The sequence below is a fragment of the Salvelinus sp. IW2-2015 genome, linkage group LG4q.1:29 (assembly GCF_002910315.2).
Source record: "Salvelinus sp. IW2-2015 linkage group LG4q.1:29, ASM291031v2, whole genome shotgun sequence".
In the NCBI taxonomy this organism is placed as follows: Eukaryota; Metazoa; Chordata; class Actinopteri; order Salmoniformes; family Salmonidae; genus Salvelinus; species Salvelinus sp. IW2-2015.
The window spans coordinates 66,963,169-66,977,111 of record NC_036842.1 but is presented as its reverse complement, the minus strand read 5'-3'; the positions used below and the strand labels follow the sequence as shown (position 1 = coordinate 66,977,111).

The 13,943-nt window shown below is 41.8% G+C and overlaps 1 protein-coding gene and 1 long non-coding RNA gene across 4 annotated transcripts; one reads left to right on the top strand and one right to left on the bottom strand.

Moving 5' to 3' along the window:
• Positions 1 to 3,235: 3,235 nt before the first annotated feature.
• LOC111962403 (lysM and putative peptidoglycan-binding domain-containing protein 4-like) lies at positions 3,236 to 8,134 on the bottom strand. Of its 3 annotated transcripts, none has more exons than XM_023985469.2 (3): positions 8,045 to 8,134; positions 4,988 to 5,266; positions 3,236 to 4,263 (listed from the first exon to the last, which is right to left on the bottom strand). In XM_023985469.2, the coding sequence occupies exons 2-3, from the start codon at positions 5,252 to 5,254 to the stop codon at positions 3,682 to 3,684; spliced, it is 849 nt and encodes a 282-aa protein (XP_023841237.1). In that variant the 5' UTR covers positions 5,255 to 5,266; positions 8,045 to 8,134; the 3' UTR covers positions 3,236 to 3,681. The 3 variants fall into 3 exon arrangements, with proteins under 3 accessions (XP_023841237.1, XP_023841239.1, XP_023841240.1); XM_023985471.2 differs by having other exon boundaries at positions 4,988 to 5,263; positions 8,045 to 8,131; XM_023985472.2 differs by lacking the exon at positions 8,045 to 8,134 and adding an exon at positions 7,773 to 7,855.
• LOC139027579 (uncharacterized) lies at positions 8,132 to 13,116 on the top strand. Its single transcript, XR_011479704.1, has 3 exons — positions 8,132 to 9,955; positions 10,311 to 10,471; positions 10,584 to 13,116. It is a non-coding gene; the product is annotated as an uncharacterized lncRNA (long non-coding RNA).
• The last annotated feature ends 827 nt before the right edge of the window (positions 13,117 to 13,943 follow it).

Genomic DNA, 13,943 nt, shown 5'->3' with positions numbered 1-13,943 from the left:
ATTTCACATGAATGGGCATGGGCGCTGCAATGGATGGGTCTGGGAGGGCATAAGCCCAACCACTGGGGAGCCAGGCCGAGCCAATCAGAATTAGGTTTTCCCCACAAAAGGGCTTTATTACAGACATAATCACTCAGGTTCATCAGCTGTCCGGGTGTCTGGTCTCAGACGATCTCGCAAGTGAAGAAGGCAGATGTGGAGGTCCAGGGATGGCGTGGTACACGTGGTCTGCGGTTGAGACCAGTTGGACTAATGCCAAATTCTCTAAAACGTTGATGGTGGTTTATGGTAGAGAAATTAACATTCAATTCTCTGGCAATAGCTTTGGTGGACATTCCTGCAGTCAGAATGCCAATTGCATGCTCCCTCAAAACTTGAGACATCTGTGTCATTGTGTTGTGTGACAAAACTGCACATTTTAGTGTGGCCTTTTATTGTCCACAGCACAACTGTGTAATCATGCTGTTTTATTTAACTTGGCAAGTCAGTGACTAATCAGCTTCTTGATATACCACATCTGTCAGATGGATGGATTATCTTGGCAAATGAGAAATGCTCACTAACATGGATGTAATCAGATTCGTGCACAACATTGTAGAGAAATAAGCTTTTCGTGTGTATGAAACATATCTGGGATCTTTTATTTCAGCTCATGAAACATGGGACCAAAACTTTACATGTTGCGTTTATATATATACACACACACACTGCTCAGTTACAACTAACTTCAACAGTTAAAACTTCGACCTGGAACAAATTGTTTCATTGTGTCACTGCTTACTGTAGTCATGTTACACTGGTCCTGTGCCTTACATACTTTAGGCTATGCTTGTAAATAATAATTGTTAACTAATTTAAAAAGTAATGGGGAAAATACTGAAAAGGGTCAGTTTGATACAAGACTGCCAACATGTTTCAAATGATTCATAATTTGAGCCCTCTTGAATGGTTCATACATTCTCAAAACACTTTTGTAACTTTGGAAAATAACACTAATGCTAACTTATAAAGGTTGTTACTAACCGGAGTAATTAATACATTCACATATTCTCACCATTGTTTTGGATCGAAGGCAATAGGAATATCAGGCTATATTTTTCCAGGAGTAACATTAACTGATTGGCACAAAGAGTAAGAGCACTTGATTGAAACGGACCATGGCAGCAGTATTGAAAAACCTTTGACTGCTTTGCTTTCTGATAGTTCTGGCCTACATCAGTGTGACACCGCATAGCCTAGTTCACAGACCTGCACGTGGACATTTTATGCATGCATGGTTGAGTTTTAATTCCTAGTTTAAAGGGATAGTTCGGGGGTTTTGGCAATGAGGCCCTTTATCTATTTCCCCAGAGTCCGATGAATTTGTGGATACCATTTTTATGTACTGTATCTGCGTGCAGTTTGAAGGAAGTTGCTAACTAGCATTAGCGCAATAACTGAAAGTCTATGGGAACAGTAGACTTCCAGGCATTGCGCTAACGCTGGTTAGCATTGACTCACAAAACTACCAAAACAATGCAAGCAAATGCATAAAAATGGTATCCACGAGTTCATCTGACCCTGAGGAAGTAGATAAAGGGCAACATTGCCAAAATCCACAATTATCCCTTTAAAGGACAATTACTGCACTTAATAAAGTATTGAAACAAAAGACAAACATGTTAGTTCATACACATCTCTGTAAATGGCACTGTTGGCATTATATCCTTATCATAGAAAAATAAAACATTTTGTACCATTAGTTCAGACTGTCTAAGAAAGTCCGAAACTGAATATCCATATTKAATTGAAGCTGTAATGTCACAAAGCAACCACTTGTGTTAAAATACGTTCAGAAATAATTAGCACAAACAAGAAAGAACAGTTGACTGGATAAGTCACGCATCTAATAAGGCACACAAAATCGGAAACTATGAAGTCCAATATACTTGGTAAAGCACATACAAAAATCCATACTAGAGTAAAAGCTTCCAGCTTGTGTAAAGAAATGTTACACAGCAAACACAGCTTTGTTAAGGCAATACTTTGATGACCTTTAAGCAGAACATTATTTAGGGATTCAAAGTGATTGTACTTATGGCTAACATTGGTTGACCAAAGTTAAGCAAAAAAATAAAGGGAACACTTAAACAACACAATGTAACTCCAAGTCAATCACACTTCTGTGAAATCAAACTGTCCACTTAGGAAGCAACACTGATTGACAATAAATGTCACATGCTGCTGTGCAAATGGAATAGACAAAAGGTGGAAATTATAGGCAATTAGCAAGACACCCCCAATAAAGGAGTGGTTCTGCAGGTGGTGACCACAGACCACTTCTCAGTTCCTATGCTTCCTGGCTGATGTTTTTGGTCCACTTTTAAATGCTGGCGGTGCTTTCACTCTAGTGGTAGCATGAGACGGAGTCTACAACCCACACAAGTGGCTCAGGTAGTGCAGCTCATCCAGGATGGCACATCAATGCGAGCTGTGGCAAGAAGGTTTGCTTGTGTCTGTCAGCGTAGTGTCCAGAGCATGGAGGCGCTACCAGGAGACAGGCCAGTACATCAGGAGACGTAGGAGGGCAACAACCGCAGCAGGACCGCTTCACTCCGCCTTTGTGCAAGGAGGATTAGGAGGAGCACTGCCAGAGCCCTGCAAAAAAGACCTCCAGCAGGCCACAAATGTGCATGTGTCTGCTCAAACGGTCAGAAACAGACTCCATGAGGGTGGTTGAGGCCCGACGTCCACAGGTGGGGGTTGTGCTTACAGCCCAACACCGTGCAGGACGTTTGGCATTTGCCAGAGAACACCAAGATTGGCAAAATCGCCACTGGCGCCCTGTGCTCTTCACAGATGAAAGCAGGTTCACACGCACATTTGACAGATGTGACAGAGTCTGGAGACGCCGTGGAGAACGTTCTGCTGCCTTCAACATCCTCCAGCATGACCGTTTGGCGGTGGGTCAGTCATGGTGTGGGGTGGCATTTCTTTGGGGGCCGCACAGCCCTCCATGTGCTCGCCAGAGTAGCCTGACTGCCATTAGGTACCGAGTGAGATCCTCAGACCCCTTGTGAGACCATATGCTGGTGCGGTTGGCCCTGGGTTCCTCCTAATGCAAGACAATGCTAGACCTCATGTGGCTGGAGTGTGTCAGCAGTTCCTGCAAGAGGAAGGCATTGATGCTATGGACTGGCCCGCCCGTTCCCCAGACCTGAATCCAATGAGCACATCTGGGACATCATGTCTCGCTCCATCCACCAACGCACGTTGCACCACAGACTGTCCAGGAGTTGGCGGATGCTTTAGTCCAGGTCTGGGAGGAGATCCCTCAGGAGACCATCCGCCACCTCATCAGGAGCATGCCCAGGCGTTGTAGGGAGGTCATACAGGCACGTGGAGGCCACACACACTACTGAGCCTCATTTTGACTTGTTTTAAGGACATTACATCAAAGTTGGATCAGCCTGTAGTTGGTTTTCCACTTTAATTTTGAGTGTGACTCCAAATCCAGACCTCCATGGGTTGATACATTTGATTTACATTGATCATTTTTGTGTGATTTTGTTGTCAGCACATTCAACTATGTAAAGAAAAAAGTATTTAATAAGAATATTTCATTCATTCAGATCTAGGATGTGTTATTTTAGTGTTCCCTTTATTTTTTTGAGCAGTGTACATAGACATTGTTTCCCTCAATTAAGTGTTAGGTTTGTTCAGACTGAGAGACACACTCTCTTGGCTGCTAAAAGTGCTCCTAGGGCTGTCTGTGCTGAGGCCTGTCCCTGAGCTGTTTGAGGTAGCTACAGCAGCAGGCACTCCAGTATCTTGAGTTTTGATATAAACAACATAAAAGACAGGTAGGATAATGCCTATCAGGAGCATGGCCACCACAGCGTTCCACCACTGGATGCCCCAGTCTGCTCCATAGCTGGTCAGGCGCTGGCCTCTGGAGCCCAACTTTTGTGGCCTTTCTGCAGCCTCTAAAAAAACCTCATCCTGTGCATTTGTGGTTTGGATCAGTCTCTCAATGTCATGGTCCACTTCCTTGAGGTAGTCGGTGTACTCCTGTAGATGTGGCCTACCAGGGGAACTGGCTGTAAGTTTGCCCTGTGGCTGGGGCAGTGGTGTGGCTGAATTTGAGGTTCCTGGATCTYTCTCTTTTAGCTCTGCGTTAGCCTCAGTCAATAAGCTGTGTTTCTTCACAGGGATTTTGATTGATTTCAAAGCAAATATATCCTGTTCCTGAATCAGGTTGTTCACTCTCTTTATGTCTGCCACCTGTTGAGAGGAAGACAAGTGTCAATATTGGCATAATGTGAACACACAGTATCAGTAGCCTATGCAGACACGTATGTACAGTGCTTGACGTAGAGTGTCCTGTAGAGCAGTGGTGGGATTAGTACCCAACTGCCATGCTTGAGTAAAAGTAAAGATAKCTTCATAGAAAATGACTCAAGTAAAAGTCACCCATTAAAATACTACTTGAGTAAAAGTCTAAAAGTATTTGTTTTTAAAAATACTTAACTATCAAAAGTAAAGTATACATCACTTCAAATTCCTTATATTAAGCAAACCAGAACACATTATTTTCTTGTTTTAATTTTATTTACAGATAGCCAGTGGCACACTTTAAAACTCAGACATAATTTACAAACGAAGCCCGTGTGTTGAGTGAGTCCACCGGATCAGAGGCAGGAGGAATGACCAGGGAGGTTCTCTTGATAAGTGCATGAATTTAACCATTTTCCTGTCCTGCTAAGCATTCAAAATGTAATGAGTACTTTTGGGTGTCAGGGAAAAGGTATAGAGTAAAAAGTACATTATTTTCATCAGGAATGTAGTGAAGTAAAAGTAGTTAAAAATATAAATAGTTAAGTACAGATACCCCCGCAAAAACGACCTAAGTAGTTCTTTAAATATTTGTACTTAAGTACTTTACACCACCGCTGTACAGTACACTGTACAGTTTGCTGCCAGCAAATACATGGGCTGCAGGACTTACCTTGCAGCCATATTGCAGAGCAAGTTTGTTGAGGTTGTCCCCAACCAATACGTCCCTCTCCAGCAGCATGAGGCTACCGCGTCTGTCCTGTTCCAGCTCGTGCCACCCCCGGGGCCTCAACTCCATCACATTGAACTCTTCTTCCTCTGAAGAGCCAGCAGAGTCATTCTGCTGGCCTCGCCTGAACATGTACACCTGGCCATCTACACTAGCATGGACATCCACTGGGGCCTGGAAGGCGTGGGGAACAGGGTCTCCTCTCCGCATCACAACTAGCTACTTTAGGTGGACAGAAAATACACAAAATTGTTAAGTGTGATAGCTAAGGGTTTTATAATATGTAGCTAGCTATGCAAACTGAATATAAAAAGTTCCACTGACATTGTTTCTGTAGGTAGTGAACAGCCAATTAGTCAACTAGTCTAGGGACCATGTAGTCCAGTGGAGGCTCCTCAGAGGAGGAAAAGGAGGACCATCCTCCTCAGTGAATTTCATAAAGATTAAAATAGTGAAATATTTTAGACAAAACTATACTAAATATATTCATGTCACCAAATAATTGATTAAAACACACTGTTTTGCAATGAAGGTCTACAGTAGCCTCAGCAGCACTCTGTAGGGTAACACCATGGTCTAGCCAGAGTACAGATAGCTTCTGTCCTCCTCTGGGTACATTTGCTTCAATACAAAACCTAGGAGGCTCACGGTTCTCACCCCCTTTCATAGACTTACAGTCATTATGACAACTTCCAAGCTCCAACCTATCAGAGCTCTTACAGCATGAACTGAGATGTTGTCCACCCAGTTAAATGATTAGATAATGAATATAGTACTGAAAGCATAAGCTACAGCTAGCTACCACTGCAGTGCATAGAATGTGGTGAGTAGTTGACTCAAAGGGAGATAGTAGTTGAACAAATTAATTTCTTCCAAAATTAAGAAGCAAGAGAGAGATATTTGGTTGTATTTTTWWTTTTTATTTTTTACATTAACTTTAACTGAGCTAGCTGAATGCAACTAGCTAGTTTAGCCTACTCAAACACGCAGCTCAAACAGAGAGGGATGCTAGCTGACTATGGCTATCCAACACTGGAACTTCCAAGTCAAGGTAAGCTTTTGGTTGTATTAATTTATTGCCCGCAAAACTGCTTTCTGACTGTATATGAATGTAGCGAGTTTACTAATGCATCAGTTCTAGTAGCTATGTTGACTATGAGGTGACAACAATGTAAGCTGTGTGTAGAGGTTAGCAGTCATGATATGAAGGTTTGGCTTGGAAAGGTTATTTCACCTGGTTACAGACAGCTGATGTGTTGTCCACAAGCGAAGAGAWAAAGTGAGAGGAGAGCGTGTAGATAGTTTCGAGAAATAAGTATATATATACACAACGAGCAAAGTGATCATGCTGTTTTGATATGGCTGCTATGAAAGTGGACTGTGTGTGTGTGATCAGGGGTGTATTCATTCCGCCGATTCTGTTGAAAAACTTTTCTTAAACGTAACCCAATGGAATGAAACGGAGATAAACATACATGAATGTCCAATAAAAACTCTAATTTGCAATTGTTGGACTAATGATTACACCCTAGATCAGCTAGATGCAGGCAAGAGTGTGCAAGGCGGTATTGAATGTGTCACTGTCTGTCACTTTGATTTCTTAAAATTCTCTCGACCTGTGCACCTACGTTGTAAACTTTCCTTCATAGGCTAGGTTGTAGAAAACCCATGATGGGTATAGGGAAAATTGGAGTATCATGTAGTAGCCTAAACCTATCGATGTTACATTGAGCTGGGTGAATGGAATATGAATGACAGTCATCCAATATGCTGTAATAGAAATAAGGCAATGCTCATAAAAATAAGAAAAAATGTATCCTCCCTCATCTTAAACGGCACCGACTGCCACTAATGTAGTCTCATTAATCAGGCTGTATTACACAATTAATTGGTATATACAGCCTGACACTAATGCCTGCAAAATCATGTAAATGTTACTTACAAGCCAGATTGTTTAATAAAATTACATTTAAACTTACTCTACAGGTTGTCTGTGCAGTTTGTCCTTCAGCTGCTTGAAATTTGAGACAAAATATCCATTGGAAAGTATTGTTTACCCTACTTTGTAGAGCGCTGCTAAGTATATGGTTAGGTACATAAGTAAAACTAATTTTACATTGGATATTTGGTTCTATTGAACCAAGCATGCCATGACAATGAAAATGGTATACAGGTATTCTGAATCTGGGGAGGATAGAGAACAATCAATAAATTGGCGTGCGAATTTTTCATTTTTGTATTTTTTATTCCGATTTCAATCTCTGACTGTTCTCTATCCTCCCCTGATTCAGAACATACCYTTTTCATTGTCATGGTATGCTTGGTTCAATAGCTATATAAATATCCAATATAAAACTAACTTTACCTCGGTGTGAACTGAACCACATTACTTACTGACTCTCTGAAAAGTCGGGTAAACAAAATTTCGAGCAGCTGAAGGACAGACCGCACAGACAACCGGTAGAGGAGTGTAAATGTAATTGTATTCAACATTCTGTCTTGTAAGAAATATTTACACGATTTTGCAGGCTGTATATAGCTACCAATTAATTGTGTATAACAGCCTGATTAATCAGACTAGGTGCCATGAACTGTTGCAGACATGCAACAGCCAGCCCTCATACTAGTCTAGACTTGTTAGCTATGAATGTGACTAGCTAGCTAGCAACAGGACATACACAAAGTGGCATTCAACTATGAAAAGAGATAGCTAGRTAACTATACCTACCATAAAACGACAGGACGAACAAAATAACCAGCAAGCTAGTTAGCTACGTGGTAACGTTAACAGCTACCAGTAGCTAGCTAAACGGCCGAATATATTTTTGACATTGCATGCTTGCTTCCTTCACTCACTGACGTAACATTCGAGCTAGCCAAAATTAGCTAACGTTAATTAAACTCTAGTTTATTAATCAATCTTAAAATAAAATTGACAAAATACGTGAATCCATATCACATCATATTACCAAGTTAATAAGGTTTGAGCTTGCAACTCACCCGGGTTTAAAGTAACTCATCTAGTTTTCCCATAGTGTCAAATTCCCACAAAGCTGACAGAACTGACACACGGCTCAGACAACCATGATGACAGTCAGCCTGTTGATTGAGGTACTGATTCAGAATCAGATATTTGATCATTCCTATATGGAGAACCTTATTTTGGGGGTAAAGAAATCTGATCCTAGGTCTGTGGTGCGCAAACCCAGTGGCAGTGTAGCAGGGTAAATTGACAAAGATATGCACCAATCAAAAGAAAGATTTCACCAACGTTGACCATTAGGGTGAAGATACTGCGCCAAAGCCCACACATTTTCAAATATGTATCTGGGAAGGAAATCTCAACAGAATGCTGCATGTATGACGTGAAGCCACCAATGTAAATCACAGGAAGCCACCAGCCAACTCAGGGTTTCCCAAGCTCAGTCCTGGGGCACCCCTCCGGGTGCACGTTTCGGTTTTTGCCCTAACACTACACAGCTGAATCAAATAACCAACTCATCATCAAGCTTTGATTATTTGAATCCTCTGTGTAGTGCTAGGGCAGGACCAAGTTTGGGAATCCTTGAGCTAACAAAGTGCAATTTAATTGTAGAAGTCATGAGTTACAGTTTAAGCTAATCATACAATGCATTCATTGAATCATGTTATTCTCAGTCAAGCCAGTTACTTAGGCTACTGTTCATTCAGAAAATAACAATTGCCAGCAGCATACCACCCTACATCCCACTGCTGGCTTGCTTCAGGGTTGGTCTAGATGCTGCTGGAAGTGGCATTGGAGGGCCAGTAAGAGGCACTCTTTTTTAAAACATATCCCAATGCCCCAGGGCAGTGATTCGGGACATTGCCCTTTGTAGGGTGCCGTCTTTTGGATGGGATGTTAAACGAGTGTCCTGACTGTCTGTGGTCACTAAAGATCCCATGGCACTTATCGTAAGAGTAGGGGTGTTAACCCTGGTGTCCTGGCTAAATTCCCAATCTGGCCCTCATACCATCACGATCACCTAATCATCCCCAGTTTACAATTGGCTCATTCATCCCCCCTCCTCTCCCATGTAACTATTCCCCGGTTGTGTGGTGGAATATTGACTCAGAAATATAACACTCTTACGAGAACTTGTGAATTCAATAATAGACTTTAATTCAAAGTAGCAAAGCCGAGCACTTKCATGGAAAATAATATTTTACAAACGTAACAGAGCCGAGRGCCTCCATGGAAAAGACTAAATTCTCATATCACAGAGTCCTGCCTTTATAGGATTCTGCCTTTTCATAACGTATAGAATCCCCTCCCTCTATGTGAAAATAGCTTCCCTTGACTTTTCTCCATCATCTTTCCATCTCAGTTATTGCTTGTTAACGTCCACATCTGACAGCTGTATAGGTTATAATGGTAGCGGGGCCCTGGTCCTATATGTTCCATTCCTTATATAGCCATTCTTTTAGCTCTTCAAACTAGTCATGAGTTTTGCTCCCACAGTTGTTGCTGTAAATGAGAATGGGTTCTCAGTCAACCTCAGTACCTGGGTGAGATGAGATTATGGATTACCAACTAAACTCTATTACATTGTCCTACTTCCCTGTGAATGTGGGTTGAGTAGGAGAACATCAGTGGTTTATCTGTGTCACATCCAGCAGGGCTGCATGCAACATGTCGATAAAGGGAGGGGAGGAGCAGCTCACAGGTAGCTAATGAGCGCATGCTGCAGCACCGGAGAGGTTTTCGTTTCTATAAAGGCTATTGTTGAAAAAGAGGATAGTCTAAGTTTGGAACAGTGCTAAAATTGTCTATAAACTGTAAAAAAAAGAAAAGAAAAGCGCAACAGAACCAGTTACAACTGAAGTATCTGATCATCAATGAATTTGAGAAAAAGCCATTTGTTTTTTAACAGAGCAGCTGCATATCATCAGGTAGGCCTACGGTATATGCACTTGTAACTTTTTTTAATTACAGAAACTATCATTTTCTTAGTTATACATTTTTTTCCATGATATTGTTGTTACAAAATAGATGTGTTGACTGTGATTAGGGAATGAGAATATAAGAGGATCTGCTAGGCTAAATTAACAAACTAGGCATTCATAGCTCACTGCATGATCCTCAAATCAAAAACTGTCCAAACTTGTTTCTACAAGTGAATTCAAAGGTACTCTACAGTAGAATGATTGAATAGCCTAATAAGGCATTTTTCATTTCAATTTGATTTATTCTAGATAAATATTTTTTGAAGTTCCATGTAATACAGCCTAAATGCAAAATGTATAGGCATGTTGTTGAAGTGTCACACCTACTCCTGCTCCGGCGCTCGACTTCACGTCTACTAATCACCGGTCCTGGCAACCATCATTGCGCACACCTGCTCCCCATCGTTAAGCACACCTGGACTTCATTACCACCCTGATTACTCTCCCTTCATATAGCCCTCAGTAAGTATCATTCAGTATTGTTTTCTCTCATGTTCAGTACGCTTTTCATGTCTTATTTTGTATAGTTTCATTATTAAACTCTGCTTCTTGACTCCCTGTGTATATGTTATAGATTACTGCCTCAGAAATTATGGCAGCAGAAGATTACACTGTCATCTACTCCACCAACATTATGACCAGCTGGCTCTACTGGGTATGACCAGGAAGGAGGTTCTCCACCTCCTCGACACCACTAGCGAGGTTCTCCATCACTCTGACTGAGGGCCTCCTGCGGTCGTCACAAGGAGCCAGTCCCCCAGCCTACCCAGCCGTCCACCCAGGTCAGCGATGCCCAACTGTCCCTTCTGGAGAAGTTTTATGGCACTCCATCAAAATGCCGTAGCTMCCTACTCCAGTGCTCCCTCTATTTCGCCTATCAGACGGGAGCCCCCACCAAGAGGTCCAAGGTTGCCACTGTCATTTCCCTGCTGAACGGATGGGRGTTGGAGTGGGCTATGGCCGTCAGAGGAAAAGCCAGATTCCTATGAGAGGTTCATGGCTCTGTTCAGGGCGGTCTTCGAGGGCATAGTGGGAGGTGAGCGACTTTTCCAACTGCAGCAGGMTGCCCAGACCGCTGCGGAGTACTCCCTCACCTTTCAGACTGTGGCAGCCTCCAGCGGATGAAATGAGCCAGTGCACCACACTCTATTCCGCAGTGGACTGCGCAAAGCGGTCCAGACAGAGCTGGCATGTCAGGATGACGACAAATCCTTGGACGCTCTCATCGCAATGGCCAGCCGTCTGGATAACCTTCTTCAGGAGCGCCGGTGTCCAACTTGCCACTCACCTCCCTCCTTTGGCTGCCCTGAAGCAGAGCCTGAACACAMGGAGGTAGGGACCACACACCTCTCCGTGGCAGAGCGGCTTCACCAGAGACAGCTGAGGCTTTGTCCCTATTGCAGCCAGCAGGGGCACCAGCTTCAGTGGTGTCCGGTGCATCCCAACCAGGGGTCCACTAGAGCAGAGGGGCAGCCCTGTGACCTTCTGTTTCCCTGAGTAGTCATGAGAATTCTGTTATCATTGTTCTCTGCCAAAACCTTTCTGGTTCCCATTTCTCTGGCTAGCTGTCCCTCAAGTGTTGTTTCTACAGCTTTAGTGGACTCCGGTGCCGTGGGGAACTTTATCGACCAGGCCCTTCCCGCCTTGCCTCCTCCCTGAACTTAACTTCATACACGCATCTACGTCCCCACGGGGGTGAGAGATCGGCTGTTTCCTGACTCCCTGCGTATAAGTTACATAATGCTGTTGAAATGCTTCACAATATATTTCTTAAATGGCAGGCTATAGCTTTGAAATAATAATATATCCTAAATTAATTTGTTCCTTCCAAGTCTACCTGGCATGCCCCTGACTGATTTAGAGTTAGTATGTTTAAAAGCCTGTTGAAATGTTGAACATCAATTGATAGTGACAGAATCACACATTACTTCCCAAGCAAAGTCCATTTTGTTTGTCTCGTCGGCTATAGAAGGTTGTGGTGCAGACTCTGAATGTCATAGACAAACCAAAGATATCCCATATTTATCGGAGTCACATCTGTCCCCGTCATTTTACTGTATCTTTCTGGCACAGCATTGTGGACTAAAGCATCTTTATATATCACTTTATTCAGGTAACATGTTTTAAGTTAATAAGGGGTAGGTCTATGCTTTTAGCCATTTTCTTTAACAAAAGCCACAATACCATCACTCACATGTAGCCAGGTGGTAAAAGCGCATAGCTGTATTCATTTATATCCACTAGATGGCACTGTCCCTTTAAGAGATTCATAAATGAGGTGTGCAGGTGGTTATGGGATTGCGCATGCGTAGTGTGAGAGCAAGCAGTTACACTGGAGAGCTGTTGAAATTCATTGTGGGTCCAACGTTACTTTAGATGGGTAAGTAATACTTTTTATCTTTACTCTTGTACCGGAATATATAATTTTACATAACCTGCAATGTATAAGAGTTTTTGTAATTTATGCTAGATGGTCATGTTATCCTTTGGATACTTTCAGATTGACATGAGGATGTTAGCTTCTTGCTAGCTGAATACCAGTGCTCTCAGAACCACATTGTGGAGATGATGATAACATTATTTGAAGCGCGAGTAATTGTCAGAATTACATTTTGTTTTGTGTAAAGCTTCAGTGTGTTCTACTTTGTTTAATTTTTTTATTGTAACTTATCTGTTATGACATCTCCCAGTGCTGTATGGGTGAGATGAGGATCTACTATTCCATGTGGGGTTAGGGTATCATGTTGACAGTGTGTTTTGTATGTATTCCTAATGTTTCATGGCAAGGTGTTTTTGATGCACAATGTCATTTTGCTTATGGACATCTTGTACCCAGATATTTGAAATGTTAGAAAGTCCATTCTAACTGGAAACATTGGTCGCTGTATTTTCTTGTTTTTCTATAGAAAGCAGACCCACTACTGTCTATGTATTTCACTTTGTACTTATTGTACTCTGTTTTTATGCACTTTCGTAACAGATTTATTTCACTTGATTGTGATTTAGACTCAACCTTCCTTTATGGTGACTTCACCTTCTGGTGATTTCCATTCTACATTATCATATCTTAATTTTAAACTTTGACAGAATAAACAACCCAAAATTGGTTTGTGTCCTGTGCTGGGTTTACTTTTGCCAGGCTACACACACCCTAAATTTGAGCCATGGTTTTAACTTAACACACCAAGCCCTTCACTCACTGACACTGATATATTTAAGGAGTGCATAGTGACTGAAGGAATTGGCTGACAAAATCTATGGATAGACTGAATTATAGTCTACTATCAAACAGCTACCTCTTATTTCTTGAATAGGCTCCAACACAAAGCCCTCTTGCAGTGGTGTAAGTCGTTTTTGGGGGTATCTGTACTTTACTATTTATATTTTTGCCAACTTTTACTCTACATTTTGTAAAGAAAATGAACTTTTTACTCCACATTTTCCTGAAACCTAAAAGTACTTGTTACATTTAGAATGCTCAAGCAGGACAGAYTTGACACCTATCAATATAACGCTTTGTCATCCCTATTGCCGCTTACCTGGCGTACTCACAAAACACAAATACTGTGTTTGTAAATTATGTCTGAGTGTTGGAGTGTGCCCCTGTCTTTCTGTAATTAAAAATAATACAAAAATCGTGCCATCTGGTTGGCTTAATCTAAGGAATTTGATGTATAGCTTTTACTTTGTATTTTTACTTAAGTATGATGAGTACTTTTTCTACAACTGTACTTAAGTACATTTAAAACCAGATCCTTTAGACTTACTCGGATATTTTACTGGGTAACTTTCACTTTTGAGTCATTTTCTGTTACGGTATCTTTTACTCAAGTATGACAATTGAGTACTTTTTCCACCACTGCCCTCTTGTTAGTAGCCTAAAGTCAAATTAAAATGAAGACTGTTTAAATGAATTAGGGCTTCTCGAATTAGC